A 22098-nucleotide genomic window follows, 5' to 3' on the forward strand; every position below is an offset into this window, starting at 1 on the left:
GCACTACGCCATTCTTCTCTAAATTCTCCGATCACATTATGACGATTGCGCTTAGGAGATGCGCCCGGGTGCAAAATGTTGGATTTGGGGATTTCGCTGGATATGCGAGCAATTAGCGCAAACGTCCACTTGCTCGCAGTGAAACTTGTTCAGGCTTTTGGGGGCAGGTTTGTTGTTGCTTTGACGTCATGGAGCGTTAGAATGAAGCTGACACGAGTACTATAAAAGCCGGTCTGAAAGAGGCAGCAATTTAAGATTGCCTACTTCAGCCAAATGAGACTGTGATCTTGGTTGGAACAAGAGGTAAAATGTCTTGCCACTACCTGCCAGCCATACTCGTGTCCCTCCTTACGACTGAATTCACTCTCTCAGCTGCTCAAGGTAAGATATTCAAGCGTGGAGACTTTTTAAATGCAATGCCTTCACCTACTGTATCAACATTTTCTAAGTCTGTTTAAACTTTTTAGGATGTTTATAGTATCTGGAATATGTTGCCTGGAATGTAAATAGCTTTTTAAGCTTAAAAACCAATTGTCGTTCCTGTTTGATGGTCTTTTTGCTCATCAAGAGACTTATTTGGCAAGACGAGCTGCAGAATGACCACAATCAAGTTGCACATCTCCGAATAACCACGTGCAAAGAATGTCATTACGTTCTGAAAAAAACGTGCTCAAAGTAATATTACTTAAGCATCTAGCAATGTTGGAAATCTTTCTTTCCTAAATCACGGAAAACACGTTACTCACTAATAGAGAACATTTTGTAGTCCAGACCATATGCATTTTCAATTAAACAATGGCTAATTATAATTAGGACCAGCCCGAATTATCTAATTGCTCTTGAACAACTCTGCAAAATTTATTTTGTCCATTTAATGCTCCAGAGACCAATTGAAATTACGTATTTTTGGGAAGGGATGACTAATTTTTCTTTTTCAAAATAAAGTATTCAACAATTTATTGATACTAATGGTCATGTTTACAGGCAAGGTGTTGGATTATAAGTATAGAGGAAATGTATCCATATTTAGTATCGTAGTAAGATTCTGTTCACAGCTACCACAAAGTACTTTAAACACGTATGCATGCGTTTGTTTACATTAAATACTGGAGATTCCCTCTGAAGACCCAACACGCATCCATTCAGTATAGCATTGCTGTGGTAGTTATGGAAACGGATGTGGACCATTTACACCACAGCGCTTAATGAAGTGAACAGAAGCGCATGCTAATGAATACAAAACCATTATCCGTTTAATCTATATGAAGCACGCCCAAGAATCTTAAAAAACCGATATTTTTAAAGGCTATTGACTTGTTCTTGAAACGAGCAACACGATTGCTGTGGGGATGATAAAAAAGTGACTGAAGTCTCAAGACTAAAGCGGTCTTGAGTTTCCTTTTGGAGTTACGTGCTGTTCTTCTCCGTCGCATTCTTTTTAAAGCGTGAAAATCTCCGCTAAAATGACAAAAATGAAACTGAGTGCAAACTTTACTTTAAGAAAAGCCTAATGATGTTTTTTTAGGTAGATGCAACACTGTATCAAATGAAAACAAAAAGACGCGTCTTGCAAAGCTATAAATATACAGTACTAAACGTTAAGCACCATAGTTTTGACTCCCTAGCGAACCGTAAACGACTAGGGGCGCATTTTGTCCGCCTACTAAACTCTACCATCTCAGTGGCTGAGAAACTCCCACAACTTTCTTAACATCATAGAGCTGTGTGCCAACACTAGACACTAAGAAAACTGTTGTGGCATAGTTCTGTATTCGAATAACTGTAGGTGCTCTCCTAACCACATAGTGCCATAGAACATGGTACATAGTGAAGAGCAGAGAACACTGGCACAATAACCATGCCTTCTTGTGAGTAATGAGTCACCCACTTCTTTGAATGACCAGGCTTGTTGAAGTTTGCAAATCAATAAAATCTTCACAGCTGATAAGCACAAAGTATAAACTGTTATACATTTCTACTGCAATAAAAGGCATGCATGAGAGTTTTGTGATCTAATTTGATGTTTGACTTCCTTTTAATTTTTTGTTTTTCATTACTCATTTTTTTTCGGGGAAAAGAAATTCCTTTTGAACCAATGCAAACGACTCAAAGAAGCAGTAGGCTGCTTAGGGCTTCAGGCAAAGATCAATAAGAAAATATCTGGAAACCTCAGTTACCACAACAAGCTGAAAAGGTAGATGCAGTACCCACAGGAACCTTCCCAAGCTTTAGCAAGATGTAGGATGTACAGTGTAGCACTGACATGAGTGCTTTAGGCACACTTCAGAGTGTTCTAGCACTTTTGCTTATTGAAGCCATAATAATATGGCCCACGCTGTTTATCCAGTGGTTGCAGATGTATAACTACACCAAATCAAGATAATGTTTGAAACAACCACTTTCCTTTCTTCTATGAGACAGTGCAAGGTTGCTGTGGTGTACAGTGGACCTTGTTTTCATCCTTAGCCAAGTGAAGGTGGTTCTCTGTGTTACCCTTCAAAACCAATACAAAGCTTTTTTAAAAAAAACAAAATTGCATTGTTTATGCTGTTAAGAGCATTCAGTTTTTACTGTTGTAATAAACTGAACCAGGTGCACAAAGCAGTTGGGGCAGGGGGATGTTGTTAATTTCACATACAGAGCAGCTTTAAATGTAATTTTAGTTAATTAAAATGGATAAAGCTCCATGCTTTAAAAGTTATTTTTGAACCACGTTCTTCTTTTCGAAGTCCTATAAATAACGTGGGTGATTAAAGCAAATCTAAAATGAATATGTCCAGCACACACAAATACAGGGCTTTAAAGTGTCATCTTGATGCAAATTGGTAAATTCAAGATCATATTTTCACTTCTTACATTTTGTTTCTGCCCATTTGCATTTTTTTAATGTACTGTGGAAGTTCTAGATGGCATGCCAATAGCAAATATACTATATTTATACTTTGCTTTTTCCATTCAAAGGATATGCTTATTGGAGTCTGGTATAGCATGACTTTTATGGAACCTTGCTATAATCTAGTTAAAGAATGGCACGGATCTGTAAAATTAGTATGAAGAATATTTAGAGAAAAGCATGTTACTTATTCATCGGTCAATGAAGCAGGAGGACCTACAGTACAACAAAGGTACATTTCCAGGAGCTGTAAACTGACTCATGTTTTTATTTTGTGTTTCAGGTGTTAAGTGGACATACTTTGGTAAGTATGTTATTCTTGGCTGTGGCACTTGCAGACTGCTAAGCATGTTTTTAGAAAGCTTTTAAATGAAGGTCTGGACACTCCTGTGTCTCTGTGATTTGGTAAAAAGTCTTGCTGTCTCACCCTGAATCACCATTATAACATCTTGGCTTCTCTTGAACTTTAGCATATCCAATTACACCACTCTTCACTGGAAAATAGAAATTACTGTAATGCCAGACAAATTGCCTAGGTCTTTAAGGGTATAAAGTTGAATTCACCTCACACATTCTTGTATTATCAGCAGATTTGCAATGAAATGGTGGTTTATTTTTTTTTAGCTACAGTTTACAATCTATTCAGAGTCCCAGAGGGGTTGAAAAGAAAGGGATACTTGAACCAATTTGGCTTGAGGGTCACAACCTAAAACAATCTCTTCAGATTCCCTCGGTTCTCATTCATTCTAGAGGTCAAACTTTTTCCTGACCACTTTATCAAAAATTCAGACTCAGTGGCCTTAATTTGCCTACAGACTGGTGACATATTCCCACTATACACTTCTGATTACTCCATTCTGTCTGAATTACTCCCATATCGCTAATTAGCACTTCTGCCAATATAAAACACTCCTACTGTGCTTTATTTCTTTGTAAGAAGCACAGTGTTGATGGTACTGGAAAAGGTCCTTATTGCTTGTCTTAAGTCCCAAAGCCCAGTCTCATTCCTCCACCCTTTTAATAACTGATGTCCTCAGCATTCAAATAACAGAGCGAGCTACCGTGTAAGCCAGACCAGCAGTTGCTTAAATTCCAGGACTGAACCTTTGTCCACTAATAACTGCATTCTAAACCTCTTGCTTTGGAGAAAGTTTGAGGACTGCAATTGAGGAGCAGTCAAAGCTATGGTTGGTCACCCCATGACTCAGACCTTCATTTTCCCTTAAGTCTGTGTCTTTCAGCCTTCACTTTGTCAGGATGCAAGTACACAAGTTAACAGCCTAGCAGGCCCACAATAATGGGAAATGCTGTGATTGCAGCAGCATTAAAATACAAAATAGGTGGGACAACAGTAAGCAGGTTGCATTGTTCAGACAAAACATTACACTGTAGACTAGAAAATTACTGCTGTTCATCATTTCCCCATGCTTATACAATGGACATGCTTTGTTTTGCCATATTTTGTCCTAGGTTGCCAAACTACCTTATACTTTCCATTATTTTCTGCAAGGCCTTTATAATGCTTCACAGCGAACTATTGTACATTGTTGCATGCCCGAATACCCCGTGCCCTTCACAGAACATCTTTCAAACAACCCTTCCAGTGGTGTATTTCATTCTTATGATGGCTGTACTCACGATTAATGCATGATGAGTCTGTGCTTTGTGGTTTAGAGCAGGGCTGTCTAATCCTGTTCTTGGGGGGGGGCAGTGCTGGTTCTCATTCCGATCTGAAGCAGCTGGTCATAGCTTTAACTGGACCAATTTAACAGCTTCTCTTGGCTCTTCAGGTGCTGTCTCTATAAGGAGCTCCTGAAAACCTGCAGGCACCCGATCTCTTGGACCAGGACTGCACAGTGCTGGTTTAGGGTTATAGCCAACATTATCTATTAAAGTAGTTCAAGTAGGTAGCTGAGTCAGCATGTGCAGGCTGCGAAGGAACAGGCAAAGGTTTATTCCAAGATGAAAAGAAATGCTTTGGCTGTGACACCCGAAGAAGACTCCACAGCCGAAATTTTCTTTTCTTCTCTTTTAAATAAAACCAGTAAAGGTTTATTCCATGCTGAATGTTTCACACAGTATTTTAGGAATGGTAAAAAAAAAAGCTCAGAACCAATGTTTTACAATGTTCAAATTAACTGGTCCAGAAGCAGCAGAATGTAACTGCTTGTCAGGCCTTATTAGAGGATCTGCTATGCAGCAGTTTTTCCTTATTTGAGGGATTTCTTTACTGATTAAATCTATCTCAGGCTTTCATTATCCTTTCTTTTTGTAAACAATATGCAGTGGTCTGCATGTATTACTCAATGCTTTGATGCTTTTCTGTTAAACCAAGGAAATGTATTTAAAATCCGGTGACAAAGGAGTAATATTTGTCAATATGATGGATTAGGAAATTCCAGAGTATACATTTACCCTAGGGGCATTGCTATGCTAAAGATAAGCTTGTGTTTCCTAAAGGAAGAACACAGCTGATAATGTAAATAGTTGTAGTGGTGGAAACAATGGTAAATGTGCATTTAAAAAAAGCTAGATCTCAGACCCTTTTGATTTGCAAATCAAAATAAAATGCCCCTTCTTAAGCATGTTAAGTGATGACCTGAAGAGAAATCTCATTATCATAACAGATCCTTAATCTTCTCCATAAATCTAAGCTGTTGTTATTATTATAATAAACTTTACTTTATAAACCACCTTTTAAAGCACTTTACATGATGACAACAATAAATAAGAATGAATAAATAAATAAAGAATACACAAGATAAAACACAATTACAATATATAGAGGAGACTGTGGATGGTGGTACTAAGAAAAGCAGAGGGGTGAAGAAATGAACCAGTTAGTGTAAGTAAAGGCTTTTCTAAAGAAGAAGGGTTTGAGTCTGGATTTGAAGGAGTTTAGAGAAGGTGACTCGCTAATATCCTTGGGCAGAGAGTTCCAGAGCTTGGGGTCATAATGGGAGAAGGCCCTGTCACCCATACAATGTAGATGGGCTTGGGGGACAGTAAGGAGGGCAGAACTTGAAGAGCGAAGGTTGCGAGGTGGGTAGTATAGCGATAATAGTTCAGACAGGTACTGAGGTGCCAAGCCATGCAGAGCCTTATAGGTGAGCATGAGGATTTTAAAGTCTACACGGAATTTGACTGGAAGCCAGTGCAAGGACTCCAGGATAGGAGTAATGTGATCATTTGCACTTGACCTGGTCAGGATTCTGGCTGCTGAATTTTGGACATACTGGAGTTTGTTCAAAGTAGATTTAGATACCCCAGCGAGTAGAGCATTACAGTAGTCAATTCAAGAGAACACAAATGTGTTGATCAGCTTTTCAGTTACAGTTGGTGATAGCATAGGGTGTAGTCTAGCGATATTTCTGAGGTAAGATTTGAACCATTTGAGAGCAGTGTCAGAAACTCCAAACATAGTCTCAAGACGAGAGAGAAAGATGTTATGGTCAACAGTGTCAAAAGCAGCACTGAGATCAAGAAGGATGAGTATAGAAAGAGAACCAGAATCGGAAGCTATTAGAAGATTAGTGACTTTGATCAGGGCAGTTTCTGTGCTGTGACGATGACCGAAGCCAGTTTGGAGGGGAGTTTTTGCTGAAAACTTTTAATCATACAGTCATCCACTAACACTTATTGCCATGAGATAATCACACAATTTGTTTTTACCTTAAGTTATTTTAGACTGTTTTGTATTTAAAATAATAGAATTGTCCTGGTTATCCTATTTTGCTCAAAGGCAAAACCCTTGTGCCTGCAACCCAAACCAGACAGACTTTTACAGTACATAAGTGTTACTATTCTAAACTTTAAAAAAGCACACATTACATTGTTAAAATTTGACTAGATGTAAAATTAAATAAAAGCCTTTTGGGGACGGGGGGGGTGGGAAACGGTAACAGATCAGTCAAGAAAGCATTATCTAGCAAGAAAAGGGAAACAATTCATTTCTGCTTTCTTGTTTTCAGATGTAAATAGACACTTCCCCCCAAGAGTGATTAGAGGACACTTCATCCCTGGGGATTTGTCTTGAACTCCTAATTAAACTCAAACAGTGCTATTTCCTGATTAGGATTTAAGGTTAATTTAAGTGCCTTTTGTGATTTTATTGGGCTCACAGTCATCTGTCACTGTACGATAATGAGGAGTTGGGATGTTTTAGGATCACAAAATCAGGATCTTTCCTCGGGAGAAGCCATTGTGTGGATTTCATCCTGTACTGCCTATGCAATGTACTTTTACACCTTTCTAACATTAGGAAGGACATTCTTCCTTCCAGAAAGCGTGTCATCAAATAAGCTGTACTAGCTTTACTACAGTTTTGTACAACTGAGCAGATTTTAGTTACTAGGGAATGTAAATATCTACAATTTACATACACAATTCAATTGAACTTAAATTATACTTCAAACAGAGTGACCTGTGATGCAAGGAATCATGACTCAAGAGATGGCTCGTATTTTCTTCCTGATATTCTTACTGTAAATGTCTTGGTGATCAGTTATTCACTAATGTACAGATTTCTAGCTTGTTAACCCTCAGCTTTAAGGATGGAGGTGAGCAAAGTATTAAATTAAAATGTGCCTGACTATTTTTTAACTGTATTTAGAAATGTACACTTACACACAGTGTGTAAATCAACAAATTTAAATATCATGATTTTTTTTTTGTAGTTAAGGAGGGGTTACTCCACTCCAGTTAACAGCCTGTAATTTAATGCCTCCTATATGACTATTTTGTTTGTTTGCCAAATCTGAAAATAGCAAAAACAATGTAGTGAATTACATCCTAGAGAGCCAATAACATGCAAGGCGATGACCTCACAAAAAGAGCTGATGCTTTTGAGGTCTTCCTATAAATGTTTTGCGTTAATTAACTGTTATGGTAATTTCATAAGTTCCACTTTGTGCCTAATACCGGTTTGCCTTTTCCTGTTATTAAAACATGGGTTTACAGTATTTGTATGTAAGATTATATGCATTAACGTAATTCCTATACCGACTTTAAAATGCTACAGGCAATCAATTTTGGTGCTCATTAGTTCAGTGTTTTTAAAGTTACAATTCTGTCCTTTTCATAACTGGAACCTAAATTCTTCTAAATCTATATACTTCTATCCTCAACATGGATGGCTCTCTGTATCTTTTCCCCATTGTGCCTTTACTCACTTCTTTCAATAAGAAGCTCAAAGGAGAATTCCTTTCCCCACTTTAATTTTTTTATATTGAAATAGAGGAAGACACAATTAAGACCACACAGATGCATTAATAGTCAGCTGAAACCTTGAGTTTTGAGAATGTATAGAACCAGATTTCTAACCGACTGGCCGCACTCTTATTTAAAAACTTTAATGATAATTGCTTACACTTATATAGCGCTTTTCTAGACACTCCACTCAAAGCGCTTTACAGGTAATGGGAACTCCCCTCCACCACTACCAATGTGTAGCATCCACCTGGGTGATGCACCAGTACACTCCCCACACACCAGCTATCAGTGGGGAGGAGAGCAGAGTAATGAAGCCAGTTCATAGATGAGGATTATTAAGAGGCCATGATTGGTAAGGGCCAATGGGAAATTTGGCCAGGACGCTGGGGTTACACCCCTACTCTTTTCGAGAAACGCCCTGGGATTTTTAATGACCACAGAGAGTCAGGACCTCGGTTTAACGTCTTAACCGAAGGACGGCGCCTGTTTACAGCAAAGTGTCCCTGTCACTATACTGGGGCATTAGGACCCACACAGACCGCAGGGTGAGCGCCCCCTGCTGGCCCCACTAACACCTCTTCCAGCAGCAACCTTAGTTTTTCCCAATAGGTCTCCCATCCAGGTACTGGCCAGGCTCACACCCGCTTAGCTTCAGTGGGCAGCCAGTTGTGAGTTGCAGAGTGATATGGCTTTATACTGGAAGTGTCATTTGGTCATCTTCTTGCTTGAAAGCAAGCTGCAGAATTTATTCTAACTGGAAGTTGGGAAGGAATACCTCATGCACAAATTAATTTTTCATATAAACAGGTGTGTCTTTCTTGTTGACTAACTATAGCCTTTGCTACACATTCTTTACCTCAGCAGTTTACGGCTCTTAACTATCATGGCAAATTGCATGCTAGCATACTTCTTTAGTGGAGAGTAATCACAGCTATGCAGTTAATGATACCTTTTTTTATTGCTAATAAAGCTTTCACAAAGCCAGGAGGAGGGGCATCAAGGGCTTTGAAGTCACCCAGAGTTCCTGTTTTGTCAAAATCATTCCCCCTATGCCCTGGAATCAACTAAGGATCTGTCGATATCTTACTTTATTAGATACAGGAAGTTGCAGTGAAAGATTTTAAAACAGCTCTCGGAAATAGAAAATTTCCCTTGTGTTTTTAAGGGACTAATGGAGCATTCTTTACGTAAGCAGGTGTTCTTCAAAATCTATGGAGTAGTGCCTTTTCATTAAATATGTGTTGGTCTTGGTCTATGTGCTATTTCAGGCCCAGATGGAGAGAGTCACTGGTCTAAATACTACCCCTTCTGCGGTGGTGTATTTCAGTCCCCCATTGACTTCCAGACTGAGCTCCTGCAGTACGACTCCACGCTCAAGCCCATAGAGGTCAGAGATTACAATCTGTCTGCCACTGAGCAACTTACTCTGATGAACAACGGCCACTCAGGTCAGTATAAATACCTCCCCCAGGGTATCCTGTGTCAGAGTTTGTGCATGCAAACAGCCTTTGCAGATCAAATATATTGCAACACTGCATGATTTTGAGATCTCTGTATGGGGGGTGGGGGGGGAGATGGTTGAAGACTAAGGTGTTTAAAAACTTTCTGAAACCTTAACTGATCAGTCCACTTGGAGTGCACTCCTCCTACCTAAAATTCCTTTACTTCCCACTTATTCTGCAATTGTTACAGTACTGCAAAGAGATCTGAAATCTGCCACTTTACAAAATTGTAAGCATATTTTAGAGGTGGCTGGCTCAAGACAAATACTTTCCATGCCTAATATATTTTTTTTTCCCCAAAAGAGCTCTACAGACCTCTAAAGGCTTCCAGATCTTCTACGTACACAAAAAGCTTTTAGAGTATTTACATAATTCCCCGTTGTTCTGAGAATATAATTAGTCTTTTGCAAAACATGTATTTTAGTGTGTGTATTAAATACTATATTCCAAGAAGTCAGCTAAATTGTAAAACTCCTCCCTTTTGAAATGAACCAAGGCATAACTTCTGAATGGTTTGAATGCTCCTTCAAGTGAATCTTGAAATAAAGGTTCCTAAAGCTAAGCAACCAAATTCTCAGAAATGATTAAGAAACTAAACTTTTTTTTAAATTCTCATAAAGAACATTGAGTTGTTCTGCATCTTCAATTTAGCAGCTGCAAAATATTTTGAAGTCATCCCGTTTTTGACTTCGCCTCTAAGTCTAACAATCAGTGAAGCACTCCTCATGATAACTTTCTGTGTATGTGTTACAAATTGGACATTGCAGGGCTTGTAAAACCTGGTGAGCACATTTTGGCTGCTGAAATTAATATTTAATTAACCACACAATGGATAGGCAGCTCCCTGTTGGTTATGTATGAGCATTAATTAGGCCTAAGCATGAAATTGCCGTGAGACATTCATTTGGTGATCAAAAGCACTTCTACAATTTATACCCATCAGGAGACAGTTTTGTAGATAATGTGTAGATATTATTGCAGCATTTTACAAATGACAATTTGTGTTTTAAAGTTTGCCTCTTCTGAGGTGAAAAAAGTCAGCAAACAAGGTGTGAGTGGATTTACCTCTCAAAATAAAGAGCACTGAGCAGTTCAGTTCAATTAAAAAATTTTTGTGGTACAAATATTACCTTTCATTCTATGGAGAGAAAAGTCTAATAATGCTAATGCACTGTGCTCTGATGTAAAACATGTAAGGAATGAAATTCCACACAGTTCAAAAGCATTATGTTCTAAGGAATAAGTGGGGAAAAATCCACATGTGTGATTAGGCCTAAAATTGTAGCTCACCACTGTCTGTCTAAGACATTGCATCAGGATAATTATCTTTATAGAATCCTCATACACAAATGTTAGAATAGATAAGTAGCACTTTATTTTTGCATAAATCCTGATCATCTTAATTATGGTAAAACTGAAAAGATCAACCTCGACCTGTGGTTTATGTGCAACCATAATGATATGTTTAATTATTGCCTGCTTCGATGCGTAAATAAGACAAATGTTAGTTTGCAAATCAGACTAAGGTTCCCTTGTGTGCTAAATTACCACGGGCTGCAAGACTGACAGTTGCTCCTAGTGCATTACTACTGCTGACCCTGCTTATTTTCCCATACAACTGCAGTTCTGAAGGTATCCTATGGAAACTCATCTTGAGAGTGCAAAGCATTTGCGTCAGAGGGGTGTGCCTTGTTACAAAACAGGTGGAGGAAAAAAGTCAACTTCTTCCTTTCAAAAAGCTTATTGAGGCATTTAATTTAGCTGGGTCATGGAGACTGAAGTTGAGTAGTCATTTTCTTTAATTCTTGACATCTCTGAAATGAAGTCACTTGGAGTGTCTTTGTGTGAAGGCCACTGCATTTTTGTTTCCTCATCTTGCCAGGAATTTGCAAATAAAGGCTCCGTTACATCTCCCGAGTTCAATGGCCCCATTTGAAACAAACCCATGGCTGAACATTGATCAAAAAGGGTTATCAGAAATTCGGATTAGTTCCATTTTCCAATTAAAGGCATACTTTTCATACATTATCATTTGGCATATAATCCTGTTTCATTACAACACAGAGAACTGTAATGTTCCTCCGTTCTGCCTGAAATGAAAACCCAAAACGAATTGTTAAATTGGGAACGAGAATGCCGTTCGAGGAGAACTCTTGATCTTTCGCAAAGAGCTGTAGCTGCTTTTGTCCACAGCTGGATGGCTTAGCAAGCAAAGGCCAGATTTTTAGTGTGGTGTACAGCAAGTGTGAGGTATCCACCTGCTATTTTAGTGACGTTGAAGAGTGCTGACTGATCTGCGGCTTTCCTTTCCCAGTGCAATTGTCTCTGCCGTCCCGAATGCACATCGCCAGCCTGCCAAACCGCTACTCGGCCGCCCAGCTTCATTTCCACTGGGGAAGCTCCAGCCTGCCAGCTGGATCTGAGCATGCAATCGATGGCAAACAGTTCGCAGTGGAGGTGAGCTGACCAGAAACTCGTGTTCATTCACCGCAGTGTACACCTGTAATACAGAGCACTTAGTCCCTGCGCTACAACATTAACTCTCTGCTTTCGGAGTTGGAGCCAGTGCCTGCAGCACACATCTGCATTCCTTTTATGATCATCAAATGTTGACTTTCTGTGGCATTCATTTTTCACATTTGTGAATTTTGAATCATATCTAGATGTATATTGTGCATATATGTCTGATTTGGAAGAATCTTCTTGTTTGAATGTTAGAACTCCGCTACATCTGATGTCCTCAAGCTAGAGAGACGTGCATTGCCTTTCTGTTCTGCAGTGCAGCAGGGAAGAAATATTTGTAGTGACTATGTATGTTTCACAATGTCTAATTATACAGCTCTATAGGAAATACTTTAGTAGAGATCTCCTTACTTTCTTTACCTTAATGGATGTAAAAGATCCTTCCTGATAATAAAATTGTTAAAATAATATTAACACTAAACATCGACAACTTCAATCATTTCTTGGAAACATAATTTTTGTTTAAATAACCTCTGTCTACTTTTTTTAGCTTACAAGCCAACTTGGCTTTTCTCTTTAAATGATTAAAACATGAATGGTGTAAATTACAACTACCAAACCAACAACAGTGTAGAGATCCTTCCTTACCTTAACTGGTTGGATATAAATTTGCGATCTAGACTTTAATACAGCACATTGCACTTGACATTTAACTTGACAGTTAAAATAGGACACTATCAATGATTCCTAAGAAATAGTGTTTTATTAAGACTCATCACTGAAAGGGACTCATTGCATGATTTTGGCCTGGTTTATTCTATCGTTTCTGCCCTTGGAAAAGATGCAGCCATGGGTCACACAATGATGCTATATCAAAGTAAGCCCCAAGAATCTAAACTTGGATGGAAAATCCATGCATCCATGAGACATTCCCACTGTCTGTTCCATTATAGTACCTATTGTTGCCATGGGATGTACAGTAACGTTAGCTTAAGTAGGCTGTTCCTTTCTAAGGAAAAGGACCATTTCATCTACGGTTTTTTTTTCTCCCAAGTCCTTGAACTTAGTAGAAAAGGACTGAAACCATAGCAAAATTATTGCCTAATTAGAAAATGCTAATTAAAAAAAGAAAATGACAATTATTTTAGCATTTTAATGAATCACGTTCAAGACCCTGCATAGCTGTACAGTTGCAATTGGGTTTGTCCTTCAGAACATTGCACAACCTCAGAGCATCCGAAAACTTCACACCTACAGCAGGGCCATCTTGCAATGCTTCTGCATGTATTCCTGGCGGAAGGACATAGCAGCTGATCTGAGGTCAAGTGTCTCGGCTCTGAGGTCAATACTGCCTGCTCTGCTTTCTTCACTTTGTAATTGTGTCCTTATTGTCTAGTCTTGAGAGGCGCTTGCGGTTTGGACCGTGCTGCGATCCATCTCTGGATTCCATTCAAGATGTGTAATGTGTTCTTCATTTGTAGTCTGAGATTTCCAGGCTTTAAAATCTTTGCTTTTTTTTTAACTTAAAGCAACCATATCTGTTTTATGCAGGCATGCTGATTCTCTGGGACCGTGGTAACAGTCTACTTAAACTGCACTGTTTTTTTCTTGGGTTCTGACTTTCTTGCTTGTGGCTTTTAAATTGCTGATGTATAATGAACGATTCCACAAATGTTATGGTTATTGGGAAATGTCAGTATATTTGTAGACTGACACTCAAGACCTAGACCAGAGTTCCCATTACTGATCGTAGAGGAACTTGTATCTACGGGTTTTCATTCCAGCTGAGCTTAATTACTTCATTGTAAAACTTTATAAGCTTGTTTTATACTCGGATGTCTGGAATTTTTACACATGAAATGCAATAGTCAGAAGGGAACAAGCAACATGTTTGAAGAGCTGAAAATCAAACTGTTACAATCTATTTTGTTGAACAATTAAAGATTCAATTGTGTAACTTTGTTTAGGTGGAACAAAAACCAGCAGGCATATGGACCACTAGGACTGAGAACTCATGCCATAGTGACTTGCTCATGTAGTTTCAGACCAATTTTAAAGTAAGCTCAGGAAATGAACCTACTGCTTAATAGGCATGTTATTAAAAAACAACCAGGAAATATAACTTTTTAGAATTAAAAATGCTTTATTATAGGGTCTGCTCAAACCTATTACCATAATTAAAGACAATACATTGAATTGGACTGTGATCCAAGTTTAATTTTAAAATCATCATATCTTTTAATATTCATTAAATATAATTAACAGTCCCCCCCCAGGAGTTCTTCATAAGACTCTCCCTTTACATTGGATTGCCAATTTATTACAGGTTTGGCCAATTGAGAAATATAATTTTTCTGTATAGTAAAATTACAAAGTACACCCCATTTCATTTTTTATATATTTTAAATAAGTCTGTACTGATTGTGTCATATTAGAGGAGGGTGTTCATTCTTTTGGGAGATAAATAATTGATCATTTGTACATTTAAGATTTTCAACCACAAATCATTAATGCCTCTGCCACACGGAAGCCAGGAACGGCAGTAGTTTACCTGTAAAGGGGCACAGCACGATTCTTTAGGTACGACAGGTATATGAATGGGATAGCTCTGAAAAAATGTGGTATGAACCACTTGGCTGAAATTAACTCAACTGAAATGGAAGATGGATTAGACTGTACCACTTTAATTACTACTTTCAGACAATGACGCAAGTGAATACCAGTTCAATATAACTATGGCTGTGGAGATTATATGCTCAGTAGTGCATAACTACTGACCTGCGCAAAAAGAACTCCTTTACAGGGTCTGTTGGCTTCAAACAATATTGCTGCATATGTCAAGTGTTGTCCTACTATCTAAAGCTGAGGTGCATTTCCAACAAGCCCAAGCTTTCTGAAACTGTAATAGCCATTTGCTCTAGCTAAAGGACAAACGTCTATTGGAATATTTGCATATTTAATCATATATCCCTTTTACTACTTTTGGCTGTACTTATTCCTTAACCTCAGACTTTGACTTAAATAGTACATATGCGGAAGACTCAACAGGATTAACTAGACTGCATGTTGTAAACTGGGCTCATATTCATAACCACCTTTTAAATGGCTTCTTTCTATGTGGCAAAACTGCCACGCCAGCAGCTCCATCTCTGCCATGGTTTACTTGCACATTCAAGTAAACTTTGAGTCTTGGTGGAGGCTCAGAAGGCAATTATTTCAATGGCAGGAATAATTAAGTAGAGTAAGACTACTGTAAATTCTCAGCTTTTCAGAGAGTGCTTGCTTCAAAACCTGTGTTTACAAATAACACATGCCGTCTCAATGTTTTCTGTGTGGAATAATCCCTAAATACTTTCATCCTTCCACGTAAAGCACAATTATTTTAAAGACGAAAATCTCATTTAAACTATACTTCAGAATAAATGGGTGAATAGTGGATTTTTAAAAAAACTTGATCCATGTTTTAGGAGTAACATGGACAAATGAAGACCTGGAATAAAAAAATGGTTTCCAGGATGCAAGTAAAGGTTTATTCCATGCTGAAAAAAGAAATAAATAAACATAACCTTTTGGCTGTGGAGCCTTCTACAGGTGTGTGGCTCTTCAGAAGGCTCCACAGCTGAAACGTGTTTTTTCTTCTCTTCTGCAGGGAATAAACCTTTCTTGTTCCTTTGCAGCCTACAGATGCCGACACAGCTCCCTACTTGAACCGTTTTCCAAATAGTTTTAAAGATCATAAAGATTAGGCACAGATCTTGTGCACGATTGTAACCCAGACATTTTTCTGTATGCGTCTCCATGTTTAAGACTTGGGTAGGTGGGGGGGTCAATCTGCAAAATGAAGAGTTAATAATCCGTCTGACAGCTGACCAAGCCTAAATATTCATAAACTGCATCATGGACATCGCTGTTCCAGGGTAGTATCTGCTGGGTGTATCTGCTGGGTTCCATTTTGGCTCATGGATTTAAGCTAGCAGGTTGGCTTATCTGGACTAATTTAACAACTCTAGGTGCTCTTAAAGAAAATCTTCAAACTCGCAAGCCCTCCAGGAGGAGGACTGGAAATGCCCTGCTATGACTGATAATGATGCAGTTCTTGAATATTTACCTTGCAGGATGTTTAAAGAGTCCTTTTTTTACCCCCAAGATGTAGTAGATCACTTCAGGAGAGGGCAAACAAAAAGGGGAAGGAGGTGTTTAATTTCTGTGGAAACTTAGCACTGCTTTCAACGGACTGAGATCCATGGCGAACTAGAAGTTTCTTTGCTCTGGAAAGTGAAACGTAGGCAGCACATGCTGAAATATGCTCCTCTTTATAGAGTGGCTTAATTCCATCCTGGAATTAACTTTATATGGTTAGAACTGCATTTTCCCAGATGTACTGAGCTCCAACTTCAGAACTGGTTTTTTAAAGGCACTTCGATCCATAACCACTCAGTTCCTGTGCACGGTAGTGGCACCGATTCATTTACCCAGGAATGATTGTATTTATTACCTCAGCCAGTGTAAGTATGCAATGCAGTGGAACACCATTTTTTTGGGGGGGGTCAAGTTTTTTTATAATATGAAGTATGTGGTAGTCATCCCCCTGTAGTGATCAGACATTATTGCATTCTGTTAATACATGATTCAAAGGAATGGTAACTTAATATACTTGTGTATATTTAATATGTACACACGCTCTTTTAGAGACAATTTGTTCCCACACTAAGAATGAGCTCAGATTCTATTCTATAAAAATATTTAACCTACAGAACAGTTCTAGAAACGCTAGTTTAACTGTCCCAGAACAAAGAGTTTATATAGTAAATACAACATACTTAAAATATTTAACTTCTCTAGACTGTCTGTATATATACAGTGCTTTTTGATGGATGCAGTATCTTGCTTGTTATTCTTGTGATTACCTTTCCCCTCCCAGTGGAAATGTCTTCAGCTTCATTTGTGCTTTCTTTCCTAGATGCATGTTGTACATTTCAACTCGGATGTGTATCCCAACAGCTCCGTGGCAGCAGATAAAAAGGATGGTCTGGCTGTATTGGGTATTTTCATTGAGGTGAGATCAGGACAGGAAGTGAATCTTGTTGACGGGAAGTGATCAATTCTGATGATCTGAGATCTGTTTGCTCTAATTTAGGTGGGCCAATTCAATCCAGCCTTTGAACATTTACTCCGATACATTGATGCCGTCAAATATAAAGGTGAATCTCATTTACTTTGATTATTTTTAGAACTTTGGATTTTTTTTTTTAATCCAACACTATTGAACCCAGTTTCAAGTCGTTTTCTGGAGACTCACAATTCTCATTGGGAAAACAATTTTCTGATTTGTCTTCCTGTCAGTCTGGTATATTTTGCAGTTCCCAGCAATTGTCTCGAGATAATTCATGACCACTGTGCTTTTTCAATCAATTTAAAATCCTGCTAAGATCAGTCTCCGTTGAATTAAAGACTATTAAATGTCTTTCATAGATCAAAACGTGCAGGTTCCAGCGTTCAACATCCAAGAGCTTCTCCCCAAGCGGTTAGATGAATACTACCGCTACGACGGCTCTTTGACAACCCCTCCCTGCTATCCCAGCGTCCTCTGGACAGTGTTCAGGAATCCTGTCAGCATTTCACAGGAGCAGGTAGATCCTGAACCACATGTGGCCGACTGCGTGAAATTCCAATTTGAGCGCTACCTTTTTCTTATTGTACTCTATACTGTAAATGTTACAAGCCACCTGGGTAACCAGCTTGGAGAACTTGATGGATCAAAAACGGGTGATGCTACTATTACATAATCACCGCAACTTCCAGGTTTTTTTTTAACTTCTAAGAAGGCTCGACCTATAACTTTCACAAACCATGTTATGATGTATACAGTGTATGTGAATAGTGAGTATGCTGGTATCTTCCTAGTTCCTGGCACTGGCAACTGCTTTATATGCCACCAGTATGACTGAGCCCACGCCCATAGCTCTGAACGGGAACTACAGGAAACTCCAGGATGGAGATGACAGGCGCATCTTGGTTTCCTTCCGGGATGGTGAGTTTAGTCGTACAGAAGCAGAAAACGCAGTAGAAGTTAAGTGCATGACAATGTTTCTTGGGTTACAAATGTTCAATAGCAGTTGAATGGCAGTGCCTCGGAGAGCGATGCTGGAAATGTGAATGAAACAGTTCTTTACAGCGCAGTTTGGCAATACCATATTACTTGCTTGCATTTTTCTTCTGCTGTTGCGCTTCACTGAAAAGACAAAATGTGAATGCATTTCTTTTTTTTGTTGCGGTTTTCAATGCAAACTTAATTACTTCCATGATAAATGTCAAAGCCTACATGCCTCTTCACCAAGAAAAATGTTCTCCCAAAACGCGAACTCCATACAAAGTTTTTTTTCCCCAGACATTTTAACTTTTAAAAGCGCTATATATATATATGAAAACGTATTCCATCAGTTCATGGAGCTTGTAACAAATGTTCAGGAGAAAGATTAAGATCTAACCTTGTACACTTTGGCTCACTTGTATGACTCAGCCAGGATTTCCCTTTGTGTAGATGGGGAGGCAGGAGGGATGCAACATCCTGGCTCTCTTGGCAATAGTGGTGGTGGTGGGGGGGGTTGGGCAGCCTAGCCTCATGGCTGGGCTCTTCATTCCCTCAGCTAGGCAAGACGCGCCAGATACTGCATAAAGATTTTGGTGCTCCATTACATTCATAAGGATCAACCCGAACTACTAAAATGCCATTTTCCGCAACTAACATATTTCCCTGTATCCATCTATATCATGCTAGCCCTGCAATGCACACGCAGAAGCACCCATACAGAGCAGTGAACTAATGGCAAAGTATGGCTTCATCGCTAAACACAATGTTATGCACTGTTAATGAAAAGTTGCATGCCACCTGGATCTCTTTCTCTATTTATATATTTTGCTGAATCCTGATACAATACATAGCAGTAAACGTGCTATATCTCAAATGCATGGAACCAGAGTAAGGCCTGCATGGAATGGGACGGAGCATGAGTCTTCACTAACCTACAGCAACATTGAAGGAGCAAGCTGGGAGCATGCTGGCATAATGCAGCAAGGTGCAGGGTAATGTGATTCCTGTAGGAAACTGATTTAAACTTCTGTGATTGGCTCTGTGTCTGGTGTAGGCAGAGGAAGTGCAGTAATGATGACGCCCCCATTCCTGAGAAGACAAATTGTACAGCACTTGGTAGCTGGTGACCTCTCAGACTTGGAAGAGGAAGGAATGTCGCATTTGCTCCCCAATCTCGGCCGCAAGGCCGGGGTTGGCAAAAAGTGGTCCAACCGCAAACACCACCAGAACAGCTGGAATCGTGCCTCTCCAAGCCAGAAATGGTCAAGGACGAAGATCCAAGACAGTCCTCTCATATTCCCTTCCCACTGGAAGTATTCCAGAGCCACAGGACTGGCTGGAAAGTATGGGCCTAAGGATGACCATTTGTGTTTCACAACTTTAGAAAAGGAAGTCCGCTCAAGACTGAAGGGGCATCCCACAGACCAGCAAGTTGTTGAGGCCATTAAGGATGCCATCTTCCCGGAGCTTAACCTGAGGAGTTACCTGGACTGCAAGTCTGAACTTGCCTTCCCAACCATCATGTACCTCCTCAACCAGCACAAGGAAGAAATAGCCGAGCTGGACCGGATGCTGAAACGATTATCTCGGAGGCCAAGGAAAAAGGGTCCAGCCGTGCTTCCCCTGCGTGCCACAGACGCAAACGAAGTGGGCCTATCGGCCACGTCGGCCCACAGAGGCTCTCACCACCATGCCAGGCACCAGCAGGAAATCGAGTGGGAGGATTAGAGCCAGGATGGGCAGTGAGGAATGGTCCGATGCTCAATGGGAGCATTCCAAGAGCGCTAGAATGCTGAAATAAGTCAACAAGGACATGCCTGCATTTATACCTTCATGGTATTATACAATGCCAAGTGTCTGGCTCTTCACAAAATTCAAAATGGTCTGAGACCATGCAATGCAGAGTATGCATGATGAAAACTCGCTATCCTCCTAATTCTGCCACTGGTTTCTCAAGCCGATTCCCTTAACGTACTGGAGGCCAGAAGGGAACAAGTGACGAGAACAAATGTTGGTTAGAAAACGGTAAACTGCACTCAATATAGACCAGAACTGCTTCCAAGAAAGCATTGTAAAGTATTTAAGTTAACAGTACGTGCTAAGGACGTAACGATTATAAAATAGCCTATAAATATCAAACTAACAATCCTGAAACGCTGATAAAGAGAAATTTCCCAAAAGTACAGATGGACTACTGCTTACCTTTCATAACTTGGACAATATTAAAAATATATGCTGACAGTCCATGAGAGAAATGAGACGAGCAGTATCATTCATCCACTCTTCAGTATTCTTTATAGACTATATGTTCTAGAAGACTCGTGTATTGACTTGTAAATATATTATATGACTGTAACAATTCAAATTCTTTACCTTTACTTCAGATATGTTGTGTAAAAATGGTGTTTATTTTTTAAATTTCATTTGCTGGATGGCTAGATTTAATGTAGCAATTACTCACTGAAGTGGTTAAGATCACAGATGTGAGATGGGAAGAGGTGATCAGCCATTCACAAAGATTTACTGGCATGTAAATATTTCATTAGGTAAATTTTTAATGACCCAGCCAACACGGAGTTGGGTGTATCATTTAAGACGAAAATGGAAACCACATTTCAACTGGAATAGCAATTTCTTGAAAGTGGAATCCCAGGCTAACATTGTAAAATAAACCATCAATGCAAAAAAAAAATCCTTGAAGTATTTTATTGACTCTTAGTGACTAGTAACTGGCATATGAATTTCAAAAAGCAAACAAAAACCCCAGGAAGTCATGACGTAGCTACATCAGAGGCATTGACAACTTAATTCTATGGAAAACCACCTTGCACTATACTGATACATGGAATAAACCTAATAGAGCAACATGTACAGTAATTAATAATAATAATTGCTTACACTTATATAGCGCTTTTCTGGACACTCCACTCAAAGCGCTTTACAGGTAATGGGGATCCCCTCCACCACCACCAATGTGCAGCATCCACCTGGATGATGTACAGTAACAGAACCTTGCCGTTCACTGGAATGCAGTAATTTGAGGGCTATGATTTTGCAATTCATAGCTGAATAAAAGGCTTTGCTTTGGAGGACAGGGTTCTGACATTCACCCAGGCAGTGTTCATGTTTGTGTACGGGGGGGGAGGGGGGAGAGTAGGAGGAAGGAGGGGGGAATGGCACTTCAAAAAAAACAATGAGTGATTGTTTAAACATGCAATTAATATTTAAACCATGGCCCTTAAAACACAAAATGACATCTTTATGCCTTTCCTTCCTCCAAGCCATTTATCTTTCTTTTCATTCTCTGTTTACTGAACCATATTTTTGGCTATACTGTAGTTCTAAAGCAGGGTACTTGACTCTGTAAATCTTTGTAAGACTCTTTCTTTTCTTTTAAAGACTTCCTTCTTGGGATGAACTTGGGTATGTTGACACTTGTGAGATCAGTGTCTCGTTGTGTGTATCTGTTTGCGTGCACGTTTTTCTGTGACTAACCCCTCACACTCTTGAGTATCTGACTCTTTACTGATCAGAGGCCCAGTGAAGGATACAATTAAGATACTGGTCTTTTTTGTCATTCTGAGAAGTTACTGTATTCGGTTTGCGTAAGTACAGTTGTTAAAAGTACACACAAAATGGTTTTTCAAAGGAGGAGTCTGGTAAGGTTTAGGCTAAACCTAATTGTACATGTATGATTTTGTTTTCTTTTTTTCTAGAATTGCTGTTTCAGATCTTACCTTTGCTAAGTACAGGACACTAAACCTCATCCTTAAACTCATAATGAACTCCAGGTATAATTAATCCTTAATGAGCAAATTCATGCAAGTTAATTGTGCTTTTCTCCTTCAATGTTCAGAGGGGAGGAAGACCTGGTAAAGAGGTTTTTCCCATTTCATTTGAATACATAATTCCCCATTTGTCATATTAAACAGATCTGA

The 22098-nt window shown here is 39.2% G+C and overlaps 1 protein-coding gene across 1 annotated transcript; it reads left to right on the top strand.

Moving 5' to 3' along the window:
* The first annotated feature begins 229 nt into the window (after positions 1–229).
* ca12 (carbonic anhydrase 12) lies at positions 230–20852 on the top strand. Its single transcript, XM_088641658.1, has 9 exons — positions 230–381; positions 3177–3197; positions 9373–9552; positions 11921–12063; positions 17030–17125; positions 17207–17270; positions 17542–17699; positions 17974–18100; positions 19215–20852. Exons 1-9 carry the CDS (start codon positions 309–311, stop codon positions 19886–19888), a joined length of 1536 nt encoding a protein of 511 aa, XP_088497784.1. The 5' UTR covers positions 230–308; the 3' UTR covers positions 19889–20852.
* The last annotated feature ends 1246 nt before the right edge of the window (positions 20853–22098 follow it).

Source organism: Lepisosteus platostomus, chromosome 7 (genome assembly GCF_059453375.1).
Source record: "Lepisosteus platostomus isolate fLepPlt1 chromosome 7, fLepPlt1.hap1, whole genome shotgun sequence".
NCBI classification, from domain to species: domain Eukaryota; kingdom Metazoa; phylum Chordata; class Actinopteri; order Semionotiformes; family Lepisosteidae; genus Lepisosteus; species Lepisosteus platostomus.